We start from the raw sequence: 20,878 nt of genomic DNA on the forward strand, positions 1-20,878 counted from the left end.
TGGCCTCTGATTTTCCCTCATGATAGTGTTATTTCTCCACACTCAAAGACATTGATTTGGTTTCAATTTTAGAGGAACTTTAATGGATAAACCAACCAGAGTGGCCATCATAAGTTGGTATGACCAGCTAAACCATCAAAAATTATGCAAAAAAATTATGCAAAAACAGACAATTGATTAAACGTTTTTTCCGCAGGGATTTTTTTTTTTAAATATGTTGTCTCATGCACTACTGTCAGGATATAATGACTACTTCAGCAAATATGACAAAAGTTATTTTTATAAGTTAACTACTGAACCTTTAACCCGCTGAAACCTGCACTGACATCACTTTTCTTGTGCTACATCCAGATGCTTTTCCCAGGCATGTAAACATCACTAAAATGTTACACACATCTTGGCAAGCAATGTCCCGCAAACTGCAAGAAAACAAGAAAATGAATTGAGAATCAAGAGAGAAATTAATAACAATGTGTGGAATAAAACTAAAACTTTTATTTAAAAAATTGAAAAAATGAGCAAAAACTCCAGGGAACTAACAAGTTATAATTACATATTCAAAGTTAATTACATTTGAATTTTTAGCATGTTTTCCAAATAATTTCCTCCTTTGTTTTTTTCCTCTTTTTTTGCTAACTTGTAAATTCTTGTTAAGTTACGCATTGCCTTCACATGTATTTGACAGAAATGAAGCCAATGTGTTCAGGTTTCAAGGGGTTAACTGAAGTGCTGTATGAAACAATGGATGGATGCTGAGTGCTGACTCTGACTTCCAGTTTTGCATATAAGGAAACGGTTTTTCAAGCATTTCCCTCAACATTTTGAACAAAAAGTTGAATTTGTATTAAGTTAATATAATTACATGTGCACATATGCATAACAAAGTGGTCACTCAAACATCGGTTTGATAAATTAAAAGATTTTTATTTCTCAAATCGCCCTCCAGATAGCGTCCCGACCCAGAATGCATTTTGACAAGGTCTTTGAAAAAGCGGCGCGGCTAATTCAAGATGGCGGAGATGGACCAGCTGTTAGACGAGAGTGAGTAACAACACAAATTTAAGGAGTTTGCATTGTAAACAAGCAGCGGCCCCGTTGTGGTTAAATCAATATTTGGCGATAAACTCCCATCGTTGCTCATGTAACGATTATAGTAAGTTTTGGGCGGAGTTCTTAAAGTCATTTTTAGACGCGAAGAGATACCGGTCTGTCCAAGTCAGCTAACGCTTGTTAGCACGAGAGGCTAACCATAGCTAATGTTGGAGTTGAGCAAGTTACTTTAGCCCAACTGGGTAAACAAATAACGTTAGCTTAGCTATGAGCTAACGTCTGCTAGCCTTAGCAACAACAAAAGGACTGCCATAACGTCTCTATTACCTAAGTACACACGCTAGCTATTAGCATTTTGTTTTTATGAGCATAGTTTTTAGCCCTTATATTTAGTGTTGTTAGCGCTGGTTAACGTTACATGGTAACGCGGTGTGTATGGTTTTGACAAGCTGGCGAAGAGAAACTAGCCAAGATATCTGACTGTTAACAGCTGTAATAGTCATTTCAGTCACCGCGAGCGTAGTTTGTGTAACTAAATAATATCTCCGGCTCGTAATATAGTGTAACGTTAGCCTGTGTAGCTCGTTTCGTGTGATATGATCTGTCCAGCTGATGTTATGCCCGTGCTTGACAGCTCATATTGGGGGTTAAGGCCTAACTGACTGCGCTAGCTATATCTAACTTCAGTTACCCTGCCCGGCTGCTGTCAGTGTTTAAAGGACAGTCTGCTGATGATCATATTAACTTAAAACTAAAAAGCAAAGCCGGATTACCCTTTGATTCACCGTGACATGTTAAGAAAAAATATTTACAGTGTATTACAGTCTCATACTATCAGTGTATTGCTGTAGATTAATGTAGCCCATTTTCTCCTCCTCAGGCTCCTCAGCAGAGGCACTTGTCAGTTTAAAAGGTATGTGACTGATTTCTGTACATTTATTCCAGACACTGTGTGTATGCATACTGGGAGCTCCTGGAAGCTGATGCTGTGTCAACCATAACTTAAAACAGAAGGCAACGATTTGCAAATCATATTCCACATATATTCAAGTTATTGCAGTACAAAGAAAATATGTCTTTTTTATTGTTTTTTTCTGCAGTTTTTGAGAAACATAAACATATGTATCAGTGTGAACAAAAATATGTAGACCTGTACAACTAGCGCACAAACTTTTGCGTGTACTGTATGTCTAATGCTTTGTACAGAACCACACATTATCTGTAACACAGTAATTCACGTGCTGTAAATGAAAGATGTATTTTAGAAAATGGGAAAGAAAAAAACTAAAGAGAGGGAAAAGATAAAGACACTATTGTAATCTGAAATAACCCCAACTTCACATATATAAAATGGCAGAGCTGGAGTTATAGCACTCCTGTTCCCTGATTGTAGAGGACCCCACCTCACACTCATTAACTTTTCCAGATCCAAAGAGTAATGTTCAAACCGATGAACTTTATTGTTTTTTTTAATACACACTCATTCTGAATTTGATGCCTGCAACATGATCCAAAAAAATGTACCAGGCCCAGGGGCATGTTTACCACTGTGATACATTTTTCCCAACAACACTCAGTAAGCATTTTGGAACAGGTTCAAAAAGTGACATTTTTTCTCATAATTTACAAATAAATATTCAAGATTTAAAGCCCATCTCTGTGGAAGAATAGGCCAAACTCCCATCTGAACACTGTGAGAGATTAGTTTCTTAATAGAGAAAGCATCTTGGAGGGCCCACTGCAAACAAATGCTTCTCAAATTAATTTTCAGTCAGCAATTCATAGCATTTTTCCTGTGTCATTCCACTTTTATAAATTGAAATGTTACAATTTCTTTACCTGTGTAGTTTTATGTGATTAATACCAATGTCTGGTCTACATTTCATGTGAATAGCTGCATGGAAAATATGTTTACTGAAATATTTTTTGACATGCTGAATACTTATTTCCCCCACTGTACACTGAAGAGGATTTGCAAATCAATGCATTCTGTTTTCAAGGTCCTAGTAGTAGTGTGTTTTTATTCAGTCATCACACATAATACAGTAAGTATAAACAACACAAACAGTATAAACAAAATCAACCATCTATCGGATAAATAGTGACTGAAAGGACTCAGGCAGAAGTGAGTCTAACATTTGGGAATGATTATGTCAGACAGGATTTTTGTATCTGGTGTCTTCCTTACACAATTTGTAATAAATGCATTGCTGTTTGTTTTATAGAAGGCAGTTTGTCCAACACTCTGAATGAAAAGAACAGCTTCCCAAGAGCGCACAACACCCGGGGACGTCATTCCTCCCTCACAATGGACACGGTAAGAGAAACCTGGCAATAGCAAAAGCTGAATTTTTTTATGTTTATTTATTTAACATGTATTTATCAAGGAAGTCTCTTGATTCACTCTCTTATTGAAAAGTATTATTAGTATTACTGTTATATTAGTATTAATATTTTTATTATTTTTCATTCATTCATTGTCTGTATTCACTCCTCTTAAGGGTCGTGGAAGCGCCTATCCCAGCTGTCAGCTGTTAAAATTTAATGAACTCCCAATAAAACTGCGACTCATATCACAATTGCTATATTTGTCCAAATAATCACAATATGATTTTCTAGTTCATTGTGCAGTCTTATATCCACATTTTTGTGTTCCATTTTGCACCAAAAATAAAGTAGAAGTTTTTGTGAGTGTTGAACATTTGGGGACCCGAGTGGAACCATTTGTTCCAACTTAAGGAGACTTTATAGAGCACTGCAGCCTGTCAGCCCAGAGCAATATATAGCTTTGTGCTTGAAGTGGATATTTTCATCTCACCAGAAAATTCCTTGTGTCAGAATGGCATGTCATGCTCTCTTATGGGTATTAAATGTAAAGCAGACAGCTGGCAACTCTCCCAATTTGTCACATATGTTTGCCTGAATACATACCAAATGTTCTTGATGCATATTGCCTGAATTTAGTTTGTAACTATCAGCAGAATTTCATTGATTAAACAGTATTTTCCTCATACAGATGACAATTAACGTGGCTTGTCATATTTATTTTTTCCCACTGCACATTAAATTGATTTGTTAAGAGTTACTCAAGAATAATGGTATGAAAAGGAGCATAATAGGCACTGTTCATGGATTGGCATTAGTCATGAACTCCTGTCCACATTTGTCCTTCCAGCCCACACGTAGCTCAAAGAGGAGCCGTTTGTTTCGGGAGGAGGACGAGTCGCCCCAGCAGCGTCTCCCATCCAGATCCCCTCGGAGGAGCCAAAGGGTCAGCACCACCCCACAGGTAAAGACTACACACCCATAAAGTTAAATTATACCACTGTCCTGTTAGTTTTACTCTCATGCTCAAGCCAGCTCAAAATGGTACTGTCTACGTACTTTAGCCTACACTAGCGAAATAAGAGAGAGCCAGTGACATGATGTGGCAATTTAATTACACTCTTGATTCAGTCATTCATCACATTACAGTCATTGTCAACAATGTCAGTGGCTAGCCTCAATGTCTATAGCTGCATTTCTACCAAAGGCTTTCGGTATAGTTCTTTGGAGCCTTAAGTAACACCTACAAAGAGATACTTAGACCCTAGATCTGTGTCGCATTTCCAAGTCTGTACCCCGCAGACTCAAATGAGAGACTCTGTCAGAGGGATATTAATAAAAAGTGGGGTTGTGCACTGACTTTTTGTCAGGCAACAGCAGGGGTTAAGCGCTGCACGAGCATATTGAACAAAGCGCCAAGATTTTTTTTTTCTCCAAGAGAAGATCAGAATATATGCAGTTCACAAAATCTGGTCGCAATTAATATAAGATCTGCAATATAATATTAATATTAAAGTTCCACTCATTACTCAAAGTGTCATTCAACCGAGACAATAAAAATAGATGAGGTGGTCAAAGTTGTCATATTGAAATTTAAGGTGAGTAGATGAATTAACATTGTCAACTCGTGCATTAAGTAACAATACAAGTAAACGTCCACAGCTGTTGCTAGAGGCTGCAAAACATCCTTTCATTTTGTATGTTGTAGTTCACTAATGTATGAAAAACTTATCACAGTATGAACAGTAGTTAAACCAGACACAACTCAGCCCTGAGCACATAGTGTTGATTCTCTACTGACCTATAAACAGACTGCAGAGATTGTAGCTCCACCCTTTAGTACCAGATTTGTGTGCTAGGTACCCCAAGCAAAAGGGGGACCAAAATGTGGACCGCTCCAAAGGTTCTAAAGGTACCAACCGCAACTTTTCACAATGGAAACGCAAAACAAATAATGAACTGAACTGAACAGACCTGCTGGTGGAAACCCCCCATTAATTACATTCTTGATTCAGTCATTCATCGCATTGCCAAGCCTCAGTGTCAATGTCACCATAATGAGTAGCTGCTTGATGGTCAGGGAAAAACCCAATAAACTCAGTGGGGCTGCCAACCCTTTCAAGAGATTTGCTGCTCCTCACCAAGTGTTCTGTTCACATTAGCTGTAGTTTTTAAAGGGCAGTAACCACTTCAAAATGTATCAAAACAAAGTATATTAGAAAACAAAAGGGCTGCTGTTGTTGGATGAAAGCAACAGACCGCTGTGTAGAGTAAAACTTGACTCCATACTGCTGCCTCTCCTCTGTTAAACAGAAGCTTCAAAGCCAGTAAGGTCAACATTGAACACCTTTTAAAAATGCTGCTTTTACGTTAGGCATGTGCTTGACCCAACAAGCGTCGAGCCAATCAGGTTATAATGATTTTATAGCCCTGTTGTGGGAACAAGGAGTTATTGAAGAGTGAATCGTTTGTGGGAAATTGCATCTTTACTACTGCCATGCACAGTGCAGGAATAAATGAGAATTTGTGTGGGATTACCTGACTTTAATTTTTAATGTATTTATTATTTTTCCAAATACATACTGTATGTTCCTGTATGTTGAATGATGGTTTTATAATGTTTTTCTTTCCAGAAATTTTCTAACGTGGTGACACCAGATAAGAAGGCATCCCAGAAAATAGGGCTGAGATTAAGAAACCTCCTTAAGCTACCCAAAGCTCACAAATGGTGCATCTATGAATGGTTCTATTCTAATATTGACAGGTAAAGTCTCACCTTCACCTTCAAAAGACTGCAGTACATTTTGATTTATTGTGATCAACTCAGAGATGCTCTAACACTGTTCAAGCTTTGTGATGATCTGTAATTTTATTGAAAATAGTCTCAGAGGTCAGGGGAAACTTCATTAAAAATGTTTGTGGGAAAATGCTGTGCTAACTTATGATGTGTGATTTTTTTCCAGACCTCTCTTTGAGGGTGACAATGAATTCTGCCTGTGTCTCAAAGAGACTTTCCCCAACCTCAAAACGAGAAAGTTGACCAGGGTTGAGTGGGGAACAATCAGGAGACTGATGGGGAAACCTCGACGGTATGTTGAAATTTTTAAGCTCTGTGAGTCAATCAGGGGCAGGAATCATAGGGTAACTCACAATACAATATTGCGATTCTGCAATAATCGATATACTGCAAGACCATTCATCTATAACACATCACAATACCTGTGACTAAAAAAGAAAAAATACCCCTCAAAAGGCAAACAACAATAATGATGTATTAAATCAATTTGTTTGTTTGGTATTTAGCACTGCAGTCTCACAGAATTTGACAGCTGAGATGAAATAACACACAAAGTGCATAGTCTTAGCATAGTGCCTCTTAAACACATCGTCTTCAACTTGTCCACAACGTCTGGCATCATTGCAATGTAAAATAGCCATAAATTGGCAAAAGGTAACACTGCTACAAAGCAGACCAGTTCTGGAATTGGTGCAACGCTGCTGCAGAGCTTCCTGAGCTTCCTGCTGCTGCAGAGCTTCCTGCTGCTGCAGCTACTGTATTTTCACAATTAAAAGCACATATTCCACTCATTTATGGAGCCCCTGAAAGCCACTGTATTGTCAACAACACAGTCCTGCAAATATTTCATAAAAAAAAGCCTTGTCTTATCAACTGATGGGATTCTTTTGATAGAAACTTTGACAGAGGCCTTTTATTTTGAAAAGAACACAGGAAAGGTTGAGTAAAATAGATGTATGTGAATGTCTTTATTTCTATGATGGGTATAGAAATTGAAACTGTAGTGCGAGGAGGTATTAAGGCATTATGCCCATTAATATTTAATGTTCACTGTCTATTTGGATTTTTGATGCAGTTACAGATTTGTTTTCCGCCGCTGTCCGCCATTTTCCGCTCTGTAAGTTTTGGGGTTTTCTTCTTCTTCCCCCTGCTCCTCCTCAGTGCACTTTTACCGTTGCTCATTAGATAATTGCCACTAAGCAAAATCATGAAATAGTGAGTCGAAATGGTAACAGGCTAAATGTGGGGGATGTTTAGAGCGTCTGTATGTTCTAATGGAAATATCAATATTTGGCGCCAGTGTATCAGTAACGTCTCGCCAGATGATGTCTCCGGATATATTTAGATATCTTTACACCCAATATTAATTTGTAATGTTTGTCTTCATTCATGTCAGACATTTCAATATATGTGAAATTGTTTTCTCTCTGCATTTTTTATGATGCTGTTACCCCAAACAAAGAATTGTTGCCACCGCACTATGCTTTGTCATCCCATCCAGGTGTTCATCGGCATTCTTTGCTGAGGAGCGGACGGCGCTGAGACAAAAGAGGCAGAAGATGCGCCTGCTGCAGCAAAGGAAACTGTCAGACGTGTCAAACTGCAAAGACCTTCCAGATGAAATCCCTTTGCCACTCATCATAGGAACCAAAGTCACTGGTAAGATGACTGATACCATAACAGCCAGACAGCTCTGTCTAAGTTTTATAATGCGGTTATTTCTGCAGGGAAATTACCCGCAGAGCGTCCCAGCTTACATGTTTAGTATTTGCCTGATTTCTTACCAAAAGAAGGCGTCAAATCCAGCATGAGGTTCATTTTGTCCCTGATCTGATCACAAAAAAAACAACTAAAGTAAGGGATGCAGGAGTCAAACACATATTTCATGGTGATCAAATAAGAGAACTGTTAAGAGAGAAAAGACCTAAACAGCACCGACAGTGACTTCACTGTTTATGTTTAGTTTGGCTGATAAGGAAACTCAAACCCCATAACACGAGTAAGGATGTCCCACACTGATCTAAACATTGGACCTCATTCACCACGCGTTTCTGAAGAAATGTGCACTTACAACTACTTGAGCCGCTTTTACAAAGATTCTGAAATTCTTCAATGTTTTCTTATCTGGGATTTGTTCTTCAGTAAGAACAAAATCTATGCACATGACATGTTTGTGTGTTATGATAGGTTATTGTTTTTTTCTGCAGTTATACAGTTGTACAGTATTATAGGGTTTATATTACAATGATATTTTCTATCATTAATAATATTTTGTACTATTATTTTCATTTTTTAAAAAAGCATTATGGCCTTTCAAAATAAACACAACACTTACAGTTCAGTTCACATCAGTTATGTCATTTGGTACTATGCCATAATAATTTATGATTGCTCATGCTAGAAAATATCACTGGCAGTTTGGACAAACGGGACAAAAAGTGACTAAGCAGCGTTCAAAATAAGTTATTAATTACAGAAATATTGTGTGAAACGTCCACCTCTGCCTCCCTCTGAGTACAGAGTAAAGCTTGGAGAGTGCTGCAGCTCTGTCGGTCTTCAGCTGAGCTACTGAAATGCATAGTTTGCAAGTCAGGTGGTTTATGAATGCGTATTTTTAGCATTTCATGCATTTTCTTGAGGGTTTTTGTATCCACTTCTGACGCTTTTTTTTCAGTGCTCCACACTCTGCAGACTTTAGCTTCGCTCAACTTTACCTCATCCTCAGTCTCTGTGTGTGAACTCAGCACTGCAGTCTCACAGCCTTTTTATGGGGATTTTGGGGGCATTGACCTGTGCTAATTAGGATGAACTGGCACGCGCTGTCAACTTATGAGGACAGTGGGATTCATCATTATAAGACCACAGGTGCAAACAATTCTGGGGTTTAAGAAGACGTTTAGACTTTTCGTTGGAGGTTTCTTGAGAAAGAAAATAACACAAAGGTATTCATGAATGAGGCCCAATATTACCAGCAAGAATTCTGATTTTGTGTGTTTTCTTTTTGTCCCAAAGCTCGACTCCGAGGCATCCATGATGGGTTGTTCACAGGGCAGATCGATGCAGTGGACACCAGTGCTGCCACATATCGTGTCACCTTTGACCGCAGTGGTCTGGGAACACACACTGTGCCTGACTACGAAGTCCTGGTAAGAATAAAGAACACGAAATTTATATTTTCGTTATAATGCAATAATCAGAAATTGTCAAAATGCAAAGACGTACAGTAGCTTTATAAAAGGAATTTGATAATACATTCTGAAACATCTGCTGATGATTGTGTTTTCAGAGCAATGAGCCCAATGAGACCATGCCCATTTCAGCCTTTGCCCAGAAACATCGGATAACACGCTACATGCAGAACCTCATGACTCCGCCTAGAGGGCCGTATCCGTCCGCCACCACTCCCGTCCTCATGGTACTGTAAACCTTCATCTAATGACCCATCTACATGTTTTGCATCATCACACTTGTCCCCAATGTCTCACAGTTGTCAGTGATATTTTGTACTGGTTTAAATCTGCTTTGGCTGTGAGTAGGTTTATCTACTGCAACAGATAAATGGGCACACATCAGTTAGAAACTTATATCTAAATAAGGTAAATCTAATTATTTTTCTTAGATTTTGTTAATCAGTTTGAGATTTAATTCTGAAGAAAACAAATAAAAGGAAGCTGATCAGTTCAAACAGTGGGAATCAGTTGTCTTAAATCTTCTGAATCTCTTTCTCTGGATTGCTTATGAAGATAAATGACTTTATTGTCCTTTTGTTTTTCCATTACAGGACAATGACCCTCTTATCAACCAGTCACCATGGAGGAACAAACTGCCCGGTGCTGAGGGAGACACTCTGGGAGGATTTCCTGTCAAGTTCCTCGTCCAAGTGGTAAATACCTCCTGTCAAGTGAAATACTGAAATCTGACATCCTAAAACATTGTAACAATTTGTTTTAACTAATATTTTGTCTGATGATTTTTTCTTTCGTGACTAGACGAGGCTGTCAAAGATTCTCATGATCAAGAAAGAGCACATCAAGCATTTGAAAGAAATGAACACAGAGGCAGAGAAACTGGTACACTCTTTGTCATTTAAAGAAAAAGCTGCTTTAACATCTATTCAGTGTTTTCAGAGATGTGCACATCAAGCACAATTAAAACTGTGATTGTTTATTTTCTGTGTTCAGAAGTCGTACTCGATGCCTATTGACCTCGACTTCCAGAAGCGATATGCTACTACAGTGCTTGAGCTGGAACAGCTCAATAAAGATCTCAACAAGGTGCTTCACGAAGTTCATCAGTTCTGCTGTGAGGTAAGTCAGTGTACAGCAACATGTGCTCAACTGTAATATTTCTTTCCTTGTTCTGATATTTACAACATCTCATTTCATAGTTAATCAAATCTGGGAAAAAAATGCCTTTCTAAAGATGTGAATCACCAATATGTTCGTCCAGCTTGCTCCAGATCAGGGTATGGTTCCAGCTGACCATCCCACAGAGCTGCGGCGGCGCTGTGAAGACGAAGCCCAGCAGATGGTGCAGCTGAGCAGCTCGCTGAAGGACGGACAGCAGAGTGTAACAAACCCCAGCCTCACACACCTCATCTCCCGTCTAACTGCTCTGCTGCTACAGATCAAGGTAGAGCAAATAGAAATGCTGCGCTGCTTTCATTCCTGCTCACACTTTTTCTAACACATCAGGTTTGTTTACAGTGATTTACGGCATTGAGGTCAGTACAAGATTGGCAGCAACATTCAGAGATGTCCCAATAATTATTTTTTTTGCACCTGATCCCAATCCAAATCCTTTGATATTGTGTAAATGCTGATACGGAGTCTCGATCCAATATTTGTATTTACTTGGGTAATACAGCTACACAATGCACACTTCAAGTATTAAACAGTTATTAAAATCAATCCAGTGACAGTTTAATAGCTCTGCAATGCAATACAAGAGAAAATGTCTGCATTCAAACAGTTCTTTAAGGGTTTTCATTTTATTTTTATTTTTAAAAAACAAAAATTGAAACAACAAAAAAATGTTATGGCTCCTATCACAGTTCCACGCAGCGTAGCATCCTACTGATCCGATCAGGACGTCCCAAACAACATCAATTCATGAATAAGTCTACTGTAAACTTTCTTTGACAGCTTTTGCATGTTTACCAAACAATATTTGAATAACCTGCTTTAATCAATTTTTCCTGATTTGCTTCAGTGTCTGGCAGATGGAGGAGACCTGAATTCATTTGAGTTTAAATCTCTAACAGACTCCCTAAATGACATCAAGGCATCAATTGATCCCTCTAACCTCAGGTATGTGGACTCTGCAGTGCTTCTAACTATATTTTCTTAAGCCCAGTCAAGACCAAAGATTCACGACAAAGCTGGTTGAAAATCGGTTAGGCTTCACTAAGCCCTTTGCATGTTGCACCTCTGAATAAGGTGTGCAAACAGACTCAAGTATATCTCAGGAGAATGCAAAAGTTTTGTGAGGGAACACGTACGTTTCTTGGAAGAATGCAAAACTATTTAGCTTTTATTCTCCAATTTATTTTTTTTCTCTCATGTCCTCTTGGGGCTCTGTACATACATAAGCAATTAAACAAATTATTAAAAATTATCCAAGTCAGTATCACTACCAATCACCATTCAGTCATCCTCAAAGTACTGAGGGTTTTTTTTTTTTTACACTATGGTCTTTTCTGTGTTTCCAGTTGCTTCCAGAATAATGTAGAGATCCACGTGGCACACATCCAGAGCGGCCTTAGTCAGCTGGGCAACCTGCATGCATTTTCTGCCAACAACACCAACGCAGTCTGAGTACCTGCACCCCCCCACACCATGCCCAGAGGTGCGTCCAAGTTATATGATCTTTTGAGAAGGTGCTTCCACCTGAACTGATACAAGACTGCAAACACAAAAGCTCACGTGGATGTTGTGGACCACCACCACCATGCAATCTGAATTTGGATGTCCCAGTGAAACAACTCAAGAGTTCTGCCCAAACCCCCAACGCTCTGTGCCGACGGGAGAGAGGATGTCATGAGTATTTCACCCACCCGTTTATTGTGTGAAAATGTTGGTGCGCCCAATCAAACACAAATCTGAAAGAGCCTTTAGCTAACGCCACAAATCCACATCTCCAAACTCTCAGTGGTTATTTATTGGTTCCATGTGCCAAACATTGATTCTTACAGTTTTTGTAGTCCATATTTATTTATTTTTGAGTAGGTGTGTATGGTTATGAAACGATATTTTACTATCTCTAAAGTTTCCCCCTGTAAGTGTTGTGTTCCGTTGCTCCACTGATGGTAAGCACAGGGAGGCTAAAGAATGTTTAATAAAACTCTTTATTGTAGATAATTGTACAATATGTCTGATTATTAGGACTATCGTCAACATTTCTGCTGTGTATTCAGAAATGGCTTTTGTAATTTTGTGTGCACTGAAAAGAGATTTTGGTATTTTTATAGAGGAGAACTCCGGGGTTTTGATGCCTTTTACTCCCTGAGATGATCTTAGCATTTCCATATTTGGCATGGCTGTTGCTGCAACCCCTCCCCACCCTCCTCACTAAGCGTGCATCACTGATGTAATCCCGAAAAATTTAACTCAACAGTTTTTTCTTCAAGAATCTCCTTTTTCAGGTTTGTAAAGTTGTATATGAGAGTGCCTCAGGGCAATTGTATATAAATGTTTCCGTCTTTTTATATTAAACATAATATTGCGAAGCAGTATTTGGTCTTCAGGTTGTCCGTCTGTTGGTCCTGTTTTCATGAAAGCAGTATCTCAATATCTATAATGCTGTGAGGAAATTTCTTCAAATCTGGCACAGATGTCCACTTGGATTCAACTATGAACTAATTGGATTTTGGGGGACAAAGGTTAATATCACTGTGAGCTCGCCTCTCATTATTGTGGACGCTATATCTAAAGAACAGCTGGAAGGAAATTTTTAAAATTTGGCACAAACTTGGAGCTCCAAGTTCACGTGGACTCAAGGATGAACTGATTAGATTTTGGTTTTGAAAAGTAAATGTTACCTTGCATTCGTCTCATTCTTGTGAACCAATATCTGAAGAACACCTCGTGGGAGATTCTTCAAATTTGGCACAGATGTTTATCTAGACTCAAGGATACACTGATATAATATGATGGTCACTGACCTCACAGACCTCACTCGTTTTTGGCCATAATTCAGGAATTTACACTAATTATCACAAAACACAGAAGTCTAACAGGATAAAGGACATTTCTCGGATTTTAAAAAGTTTTTTAGGATTTTAGAATGTTCTAGTATTTTCGGACATTTCTAGGATTTTTGAACATTTCTAGAAATATCAGACATTTCTAGAATTTTAAGACATTTCTAGTGTTGTGGCATATCTCGGTTTTTCTAACATTTCAACAAATATTGGACATTTCTAGGATTTTAGGACGCTTCTAGCATTTGGGGACATTTTTAGGATTGCATGATGTCTCTAGTGTTTTTAGGACATTTCTAGGAATTTAGGACATTAGGGGTTTAGCTAGGACTTCTGTGAAAGGGTGTGAGGGATCCCAGTGTGGATGTTAAGTGTAAGTGAAACTTCACTGGTTCACAGAGGCAAGGTGGTAAATTCCAGTTAGTCTTTATTAACAGACAAAAGAAATAAAAAATTCTTATTACTTTACAATCAACAGTTTTATTACCCCTTGACAATAAATACAAATTTTCCTTTCACACAGACACAACAACAACTGTTTCTTATGTTACATATAGCTGTTTTTATATCAGCTGTTATTATACATCACATAAAGCCGCCAAAGCCAGCCATAGCTTCGTTTTCCCAGTCAGAGTCCGAGTCAGTAAAGTCCTGTGCCTCAGTGGCGTGGATTGGGGAGAAGTGACTGAACCTGTCTCCTGCGGCTCTCACATGCGGATAGTGGATTTGGCATCCGTTATTTTTTGGTGACGACCTGCTGAAGTTATTGTGGTTGGGGATGGGAGGAATCACAACTTTCATTTCTGGTCCAATGGTCTTGTTTGGAGGGAAGTTGTCGTATTCCACCAGAACCTTCGGACCCTGGTTTCCACTCATGTTGGCTTCGATTTTGAGTTGATGCTCGTTCTCCTTAGGATACAAATGGACGTTACAGCATGGGACGTTAACGCTCAGCTCACGCCGTAGCATCTGCTCAGGTTTCACTCTGGCTCCGTCCTTGTCATAGAGGCAGGAGGCGGGCGTGTGTTCGTAGCTGCTGGGTTTGGTGGGCATACTGGTTCTGTGAGGGTCATCTGTGTTTTGGTGCATTTTAGGTCTGAAAGTTTCCTCCAGTCCAAAACCTCCTATCCTGTGTGCCTCGGCTCCATGGTTGTTTTCATAAACTGAAAGAGAAAAGAAAAAATGAGACAATTGTTTTTGAAATAAGATGAATGTGTTTTAAACTGCTCTTTCACTCACTGGAAGTGATTGTTATGGTTAGCGCAATGTCATGGTGTTTCGGCTTATACCCCAAAAAGCTTTATTGTTATTATTATTGTTGAAATGGTCTCAGTTCAGAAGCAGAAAATGTACTAATTTACTCATTTCTTTGGGTGCTCTCGGCGTCATCTAGAACATATTTTCCAAATCAGTATCTGTAAAGCAGCTCCAGACTTCACGAGTTTCAGTTTTAGCCCTCTAGTTTTTGAATTTCTGAGAGCTGATCATGTTTGCTAGCATTTTTGGACTCTCTTAGACCACAGAAATAACTTGTTTGAATTTGGTGTAGCTCCCCTTTGAGGAAGACATTTCTGCAGTAAATTGCCATACTCATTATCTAATGTGACAGGAAAGACTAATGTGTGTGGAGAAAATACACAATTGAGTACTTGAGCTTGAATGAGAAAAGGTACTTAGCGCAAAAAAAACTGTAACTGTATTCTGTATTGATCACCTTTCTCTGGGCCCATCCTGCTTTGGAGCTGGCTAAAGGGGCCAGCTGCTGGCGGGTTGGCGACCTTCATGGACACTGATGAGCCAACTTGGCGACGAGACTTGGCTCTTCTGTTCTGAAACCACACCTGAAATGTGTGAGCGGAAAACGTTAGGACAGTTGAACAATTGACAGTAACCTGGGTGTTTTAATGTGACAGTATCAATGGCTTTTTTTAAACTCTCAAAAGATTTTACTAAACAGTGACCAGAAGCAGATCTTTGGCTTGTTATCGTAGGGTAATCTGTTTTGTTGCTGTACAGCACCGCACCCGTCTTTGTCAAATAGTGCCATATAGAACAGTGGAGGTACCATAAAGCACTACATTGTTTTAAATTTTTGAGTGTGTAGACCCTCATAGATGCCAAGTAATACCATGGTAAAGTCATGTGCTTTTAAATGACACATCTATAAATACTTATTATTAAGATAGCTTTTCAAACCTGGAATATTTCAGTACACATTAGTTGAGAGACACTGCTTTAATCTTTTGAAATGTGAGAAAATTGACTTGATTTCTTCAAAAACATGGTTAGAAGGCCATGAGCAACTTAACAGGAAATTACTCAAAGTTAGCCGGAAATTTGTTTTTAAAAAAAGTTCAAATTAAAAAAAAAAGGATATGACTTGTAAAAAAGTGTTAATATACACACATATACACATATTTCTCTAACATAATTTTAAATATATAATGATAGTTATAAAAGAGTTTTCTGAACATTTTCCCCTATTATTTTTTTTTTAATTTATAATTTTTTTCTCTCTCTTTTCTTTGTAAAGGGCTCCTGAAAACAGCCAAAGAAAATTTATGTGGATTCAGGGTAAATGTTTGTCACCTGGAAATACACTTTTCAGGTTGTTTTTATTCTTTTTTTTCCCAGTTTCCCAACTTAACTAGGTTGAAGAACGAGTAGAGAACCTCTGAGGAACAATACAGGAGCGTGAAAGTTGCTTGTATGGCAGTGTTGCTCAACAAATGCAAAAGAACCGCTGAGGAACTAATATTTCTCTGCATGTGACCTGTTGAAAAATCACTCCACATCTATTGGATTAATCATTTTAAGGTAGACAATACCTGAATCCTGGATTCCGGCAGGCCGGTCAGAGCTTCTAGTCTCTCTCGTAGGTAGATGTCAGGATATTTAGTATCCGAGTAAACTTTCTCCAACACCTCGATTTGCTGCTGGGTGAAGTTGGTCCTCTTTCTCCTGTGCGTCAGTATTGCTACGCATTTATCCGCCCTTGGTGCAGAGTTTGCAGAGTTGAAGTAGTTTGTAACATCCGAGGCGCCATAATCTGAAAAGAAAACGTTTAGAATGGTCGGTCAATAACGTTAGAAAAGATGTTAGAAGTCACTGGACATGTGCGTAAATTACGCACAAATTACGCACAGCCACAGAGCCACCAGCCACCCACCTGAATTCACCATGCTGTTTATCTGCAGATGTCCCTCATGAAACATCTGGAAATGATTCAGATCCCCGACGCACATATTCCCATGAACTGAAGACATGATCCTCGACGTCTAATTTCCAGGTACTGACTGAGTTTGAGAGCTGCGCGTCTCTCTGGGGTTAAATCCCCCCGCGATCAAAGGTGATGCTGCTTGTACGTGTGAATGGGGCAGCCATCGGTGCCGGCTGGCACTGCAGCGGCCGCGCACTGACTTCAGACGTCTGCGGGCCGCTGGAGGTGTGAAGGCCTCACACCTGGGACTGCGGAGCGGCCGCATGTCTCTTTAAGGGGTTTTTAATGGAATCTGCATGCGCAATACACATCGGCAGCGAAAACATTTATCCGCTTTGGAATGGATGAAGCAATAATGGACATGTAGCCTTCAAAGAGGGACAGTCGGAAACTGCCATTTCCTCAACAGGTTAGAGCCTCACAAGGGCTGCAGTCTGTTGTTGGATAATAACAGAAGTTAATGTATTATTATTTTTTTCCTGTAGGTAATGATCTCCAGTCAAATTTCAGATTATTTTACAAAGCCTAAACAAATTTACAAATATTTCAAAAACTGACTGCCCATTGCATTAGGCAATACACTTTGTTATGTAGCTAATCTCCTGTGCTCTCTGAGCAATAGCTATCTGTTAACATAATGAAATATATATGCGATAAAGAGTGCATATATTGACAATAACTTTACTGGAATAGCAGGAAGACAATAAATGGATAAATTATTTAAAGGATGTGTCATTCAAAATGAATTAAAGTTTTGTATTGCTGAATGTGATTCTGCAACATATGTTTTTACAAGGATTTTCCTTTTTTAGTGATAGAGTATGTATAGATTAATTGTCACAAAAAAAGATATTCGATATTGATAATATCAAGTTGGAGCTTTATTAATCCCGAAGGCACTTCCTGAATTTGAATGCAAAACCATATGCATTGCTTTAGAAACATTCAGGTCTTTACAGGATCTGCTTCTCAGTACTGATTTATGTAGGAAATGTTGCTTCCTGCCCCCTTTCAGTGGCAACAAAGTTAATCTCAATACACAAACCTCAGTTCAAAAGTATCCAGGAGTGGGCACTTGTTATTGAATGGGTCATTTGATTCAGGGGGGGTCAAGTCAAGAGGTCACCACAGACAGACTAATTTGTTCACATATATTTGGACAAGAAAGAGCTTTAATGGTTACATGTATTGCTTTTTTAAACACATTGTATTTCCTTTTCAAGTGCAGGGTGTAATACAAAAAAGGACAAAAATCAACAGAGATGATCAAATCACAGACTCTTATGGATGAAAAAACATTAACAAACAGAAAAAAGGGGGGAACAGTATGACATGTAGCCATACACATAACATGGGAATACATTTCACAGAGCAGCAAAACAACCAAGAGAAAGCTTTCATATGCACTACTTTTATGCTCATTTCTAAGATTCAAATTTTTGTACATATTTTCATACATATATCGGCTCAATTCCATGCTTCAAATTCAATGACTTTGGGTGTGGGTGACTTTATGGCAATATAAAGTGTTTCTTCATCAATATGTTTATTGAATTTGAATTTACAGACTTAAAAATTCATTTACAACATTATTCAAAGTGACACAAATGAATGTTTATTTTATCAAACTGAAGAGCCCTCCATAACCTGCCCTGCAGCATACAATATAAAGTGTTTACTAGACTTTTTACTGCATCCTCAGTCATGTGATTTATGGGCTGCAGCTGGTTTAAGTCACATGCAGTAGATTGTATGAAGTCAGGAAATGGGCTTTATTTATCAGAGTATAGTAGGATAATATTTTTCCTTAAGCTGAGTGACTGAGGGGAACGGTTTCTGGCTATGAAAAATATTCTGATTTTGGATTTGTGCTGCATTCAGAACCCTTCAATGAAAAAAACTGGTAATTTGGTTTGATTTCTTTCGATAACATGGGGGGAAAAAGCCACGACCAACTTGACAAAAAATGTCCCACAGATTGCAAGAAATTATAAGATTGTGACAAAAGAGGATTATTAGAAAGTTACCCCAAAGATAAGGGAAAATGTCATGTATTTATAATTATTATAATTTTATATTTAAAATGATGTTACAGAAAAAACAATAAATATAATATACTGTGTTTTTTGTTTTTTGTGTGTGCTTATTTTCAGGTAATTTTCTTGTAACTTTCTTTTACACATTTTTTTTCTTCTTCTCATTTTTGGGCCATGTCTTGTTAAATTGCTACATGCCTTCTCCCCATGTATTTGAAAAAATCAAACCAATTTCTTCAGGTTACAAAGGGTTAAAATGCATTTGGGATGCTGTTTGTAATTAAAATAAATGCAAAAAAACATCATTTATAGTTGAATGTCCCTTCTTTAAGACAAATCAAAAAACATAACTCCCTCCCGAGTGCTTAAAAATTATTTGTAGTGCTTCTCCAGTTTTGCACCACCCTCTCTCCTGTCAATAACAATGAACAGTCTCTTGGCGTTAAACGATCATGCTCCTGGGAGAGACATTTAATGTTTTATCTTTTCTACTTGATCTCTGTGGTACGATGACTTGACAGCAGTTGTGTCAATTCAGATCCGCAACAGCACTTCTTGATCTCTGTACTTTGACACATGCAGCATTGTTCAGGTAAGACGTGGTTGTTGGTAAAAGACATTCACAGTTCACAGGCTGCTTTGTCTGAGGGCTTTAATTGGGTATTGCTGCTGTGTTAAGACCAGATTGCTATGCTAAAATCAGGCTGTTGAAGTTCCTGATCTTTTGTAATGGACATTTAAATGTTTTCTGGGAGCTGAGAAATGAACAGTAAATGCCTCGTACATTCATCTGTGACCATAAAGCTCTTCAATCACGGCCAGTGAAAAACATAGTATAATCACAGTTTGGTTAATTGAAAAGTATTCACTTATGAGGCATTTTTACATTTGTGTTTCAGTGCATAACAGTATCACAATTAGAGAAAATTAAATTAAAAACAAAATCAATTATTGCAAAAACCAAGAAGTGACAAAATTGCAAGAAAGATGAAAAATACAATAAAAATATCTCACTTAAAATGAAAGTTGATTTAAAAAAATAAATCAGCATTATTGCTTTCAATGTATGTAAATAATAATGTTGAGCTTGGCAGCCCATGATATAAATTTGATGTTTTAATGTAACTAAAAGAATACAATTCTATGTTGATCCATGCTGATATATGTTCATTAACAGACTTCACTTTTAAACATCAAACAGTAAAAACACACTTTGGGATTTCTACCGGCCGTTTCCAGTCGGTAGCTGACTCAGTAGACAAAAACAAAAGCATTTTCACACCTTGTAAGTCTGACCACTGTTTAACCCACAGTTTGACCTGACCACTATACATCTAACCTGCAGACAGACTGGTAAATGATCCTCACCAGTTTGCAGGTACATGTTAAAATGTCAGTTGTTTTTATGGGCCTTTGCTATAAGTTTAGTCTTTGTGTATTTGAGGGATCTGAGGGAGATTTAGTACATTCATTGTTAGAAATGTGTACTCATTGTAAGGGTACATAAATATCACAAGCAGTGGATTAATGTGATATTTTTGTTGTGTACACCACCTCTGATCACATTTCTTACTGAAATAAAGTAAATTCATATTAGAGTTGGATCAATAAATTACACAGCTGATACATTGATAATCAATATTAGCTTACTGCAAATAAACTGGCATTAGTTTAACATGAAGCTAGCACAGAAATAACAAGTTTGTCTACTAGAGAGCACTGACAAGTTTATAAGTCATGCTATAATTCCTATTTCCTAAAGGAAATAAACAAATTCATCCAACTCCGTCCATTCCATTAGGAGGCTCAATTGTATATAAAATAAGTTTTAAAGCAAAACTTTTTTAATGAATTGGTCCCTCACTCTTATTTATATAAAATAAAAATACATCTTAAGAACAGATTCAACGTGTAAATTGTTTTTATGACGTTTTATGTACAATTTCTTGACATGTCTTCTTTTATTTCTCATTTGTTCTATGTTTCATCTGACTGAAAGACACATTTCCTCTCACTGACAAAAAATTATACATTTAAAAGACAGTGAGATTTTCGGTGCTCTCACGTTAAGAAAATTTCAATGATGTATCTGGTAAATTAAAAACTATTTAAAGTGGTTCCCCCAGTTTTGCACCGCCTCCTCTCCCCTCATAAACAACGAACAGTCCCTTAGCGTAAGGTAGACTTGTTAAAAAAAATTGTATATATCATATGTTTCTCAAAAATGTGAGAAAATGCGTTTTATAACA

General features: G+C 38.0%; 2 protein-coding genes across 3 annotated transcripts; one reads left to right on the forward strand and one right to left on the reverse strand.

The window, feature by feature from the left end:
* The first annotated feature begins 941 nt into the window (after window positions 1-941).
* On the forward strand, window positions 942-12,905 carry lin9 (lin-9 DREAM MuvB core complex component). Of its 2 annotated transcripts, none has more exons than XM_042503319.2 (15): window positions 942-1,041; window positions 1,931-1,963; window positions 3,276-3,367; window positions 4,226-4,339; window positions 6,009-6,139; window positions 6,339-6,464; window positions 7,674-7,831; window positions 9,185-9,318; window positions 9,459-9,587; window positions 9,954-10,055; window positions 10,162-10,242; window positions 10,354-10,479; window positions 10,622-10,804; window positions 11,384-11,481; window positions 11,883-12,905. In XM_042503319.2, the coding sequence occupies exons 1-15, from the start codon at window positions 1,011-1,013 to the stop codon at window positions 11,986-11,988; spliced, it is 1,644 nt and encodes a 547-aa protein (XP_042359253.1). In that variant the 5' UTR covers window positions 942-1,010; the 3' UTR covers window positions 11,989-12,905. The 2 variants fall into 2 exon arrangements, with proteins under 2 accessions (XP_042359253.1, XP_087945767.1); XM_088089641.1 differs by lacking the exon at window positions 942-1,041 and adding an exon at window positions 1,136-1,153.
* A 570-nt stretch (window positions 12,906-13,475) lies between these two features.
* mixl1 (Mix paired-like homeobox) lies at window positions 13,476-16,672 on the reverse strand. Its single transcript, XM_042503017.2, has 4 exons — window positions 16,543-16,672; window positions 16,202-16,422; window positions 15,088-15,214; window positions 13,476-14,536 (listed from the first exon to the last, which is right to left on the reverse strand). The coding sequence occupies exons 1-4, from the start codon at window positions 16,637-16,639 to the stop codon at window positions 13,959-13,961; spliced, it is 1,023 nt and encodes a 340-aa protein (XP_042358951.1). The 5' UTR covers window positions 16,640-16,672; the 3' UTR covers window positions 13,476-13,958.
* Between the last annotated feature and the right edge of the window lie 4,206 nt (window positions 16,673-20,878).

Source organism: Plectropomus leopardus, chromosome 16, assembly GCF_026936395.1.
Source record: "Plectropomus leopardus strain MGB_pleo_1.0 chromosome 16, ASM2693639v1, whole genome shotgun sequence".
Lineage (NCBI taxonomy): Eukaryota > Metazoa > Chordata > Actinopteri > Perciformes > Serranidae > Plectropomus > Plectropomus leopardus.

Excerpts from the sequence above, each read along its gene's own strand:
- lin9 (XM_042503319.2), top strand. The coding sequence starts at position 1,011 with ATGGCGGAGATGGACCAGCTGTTAGACGAGA. Across the intron at positions 4,340-6,008 it reads GGGTCAGCACCACCCCACAG|AAATTTTCTAACGTGGTGAC; the intron begins GTAAAGACTACA and ends TTTTCTTTCCAG. Across the intron at positions 9,319-9,458 it reads TGCCTGACTACGAAGTCCTG|AGCAATGAGCCCAATGAGAC; the intron begins GTAAGAATAAAG and ends TTGTGTTTTCAG.
- mixl1 (XM_042503017.2), bottom strand. The coding sequence starts at position 16,639 with ATGTCTTCAGTTCATGGGAATATGTGCGTCGGGGATCTGAATCATTTC. Across the intron at positions 16,423-16,542 it reads AAACAGCATGGTGAATTCAG|ATTATGGCGCCTCGGATGTT; the intron begins GTGGGTGGCTGG and ends TTTTCTTTTCAG. Across the intron at positions 14,537-15,087 it reads CAGGATGGGCCCAGAGAAAG|TTTATGAAAACAACCATGGA; the intron begins GTGATCAATACA and ends TTTCTCTTTCAG.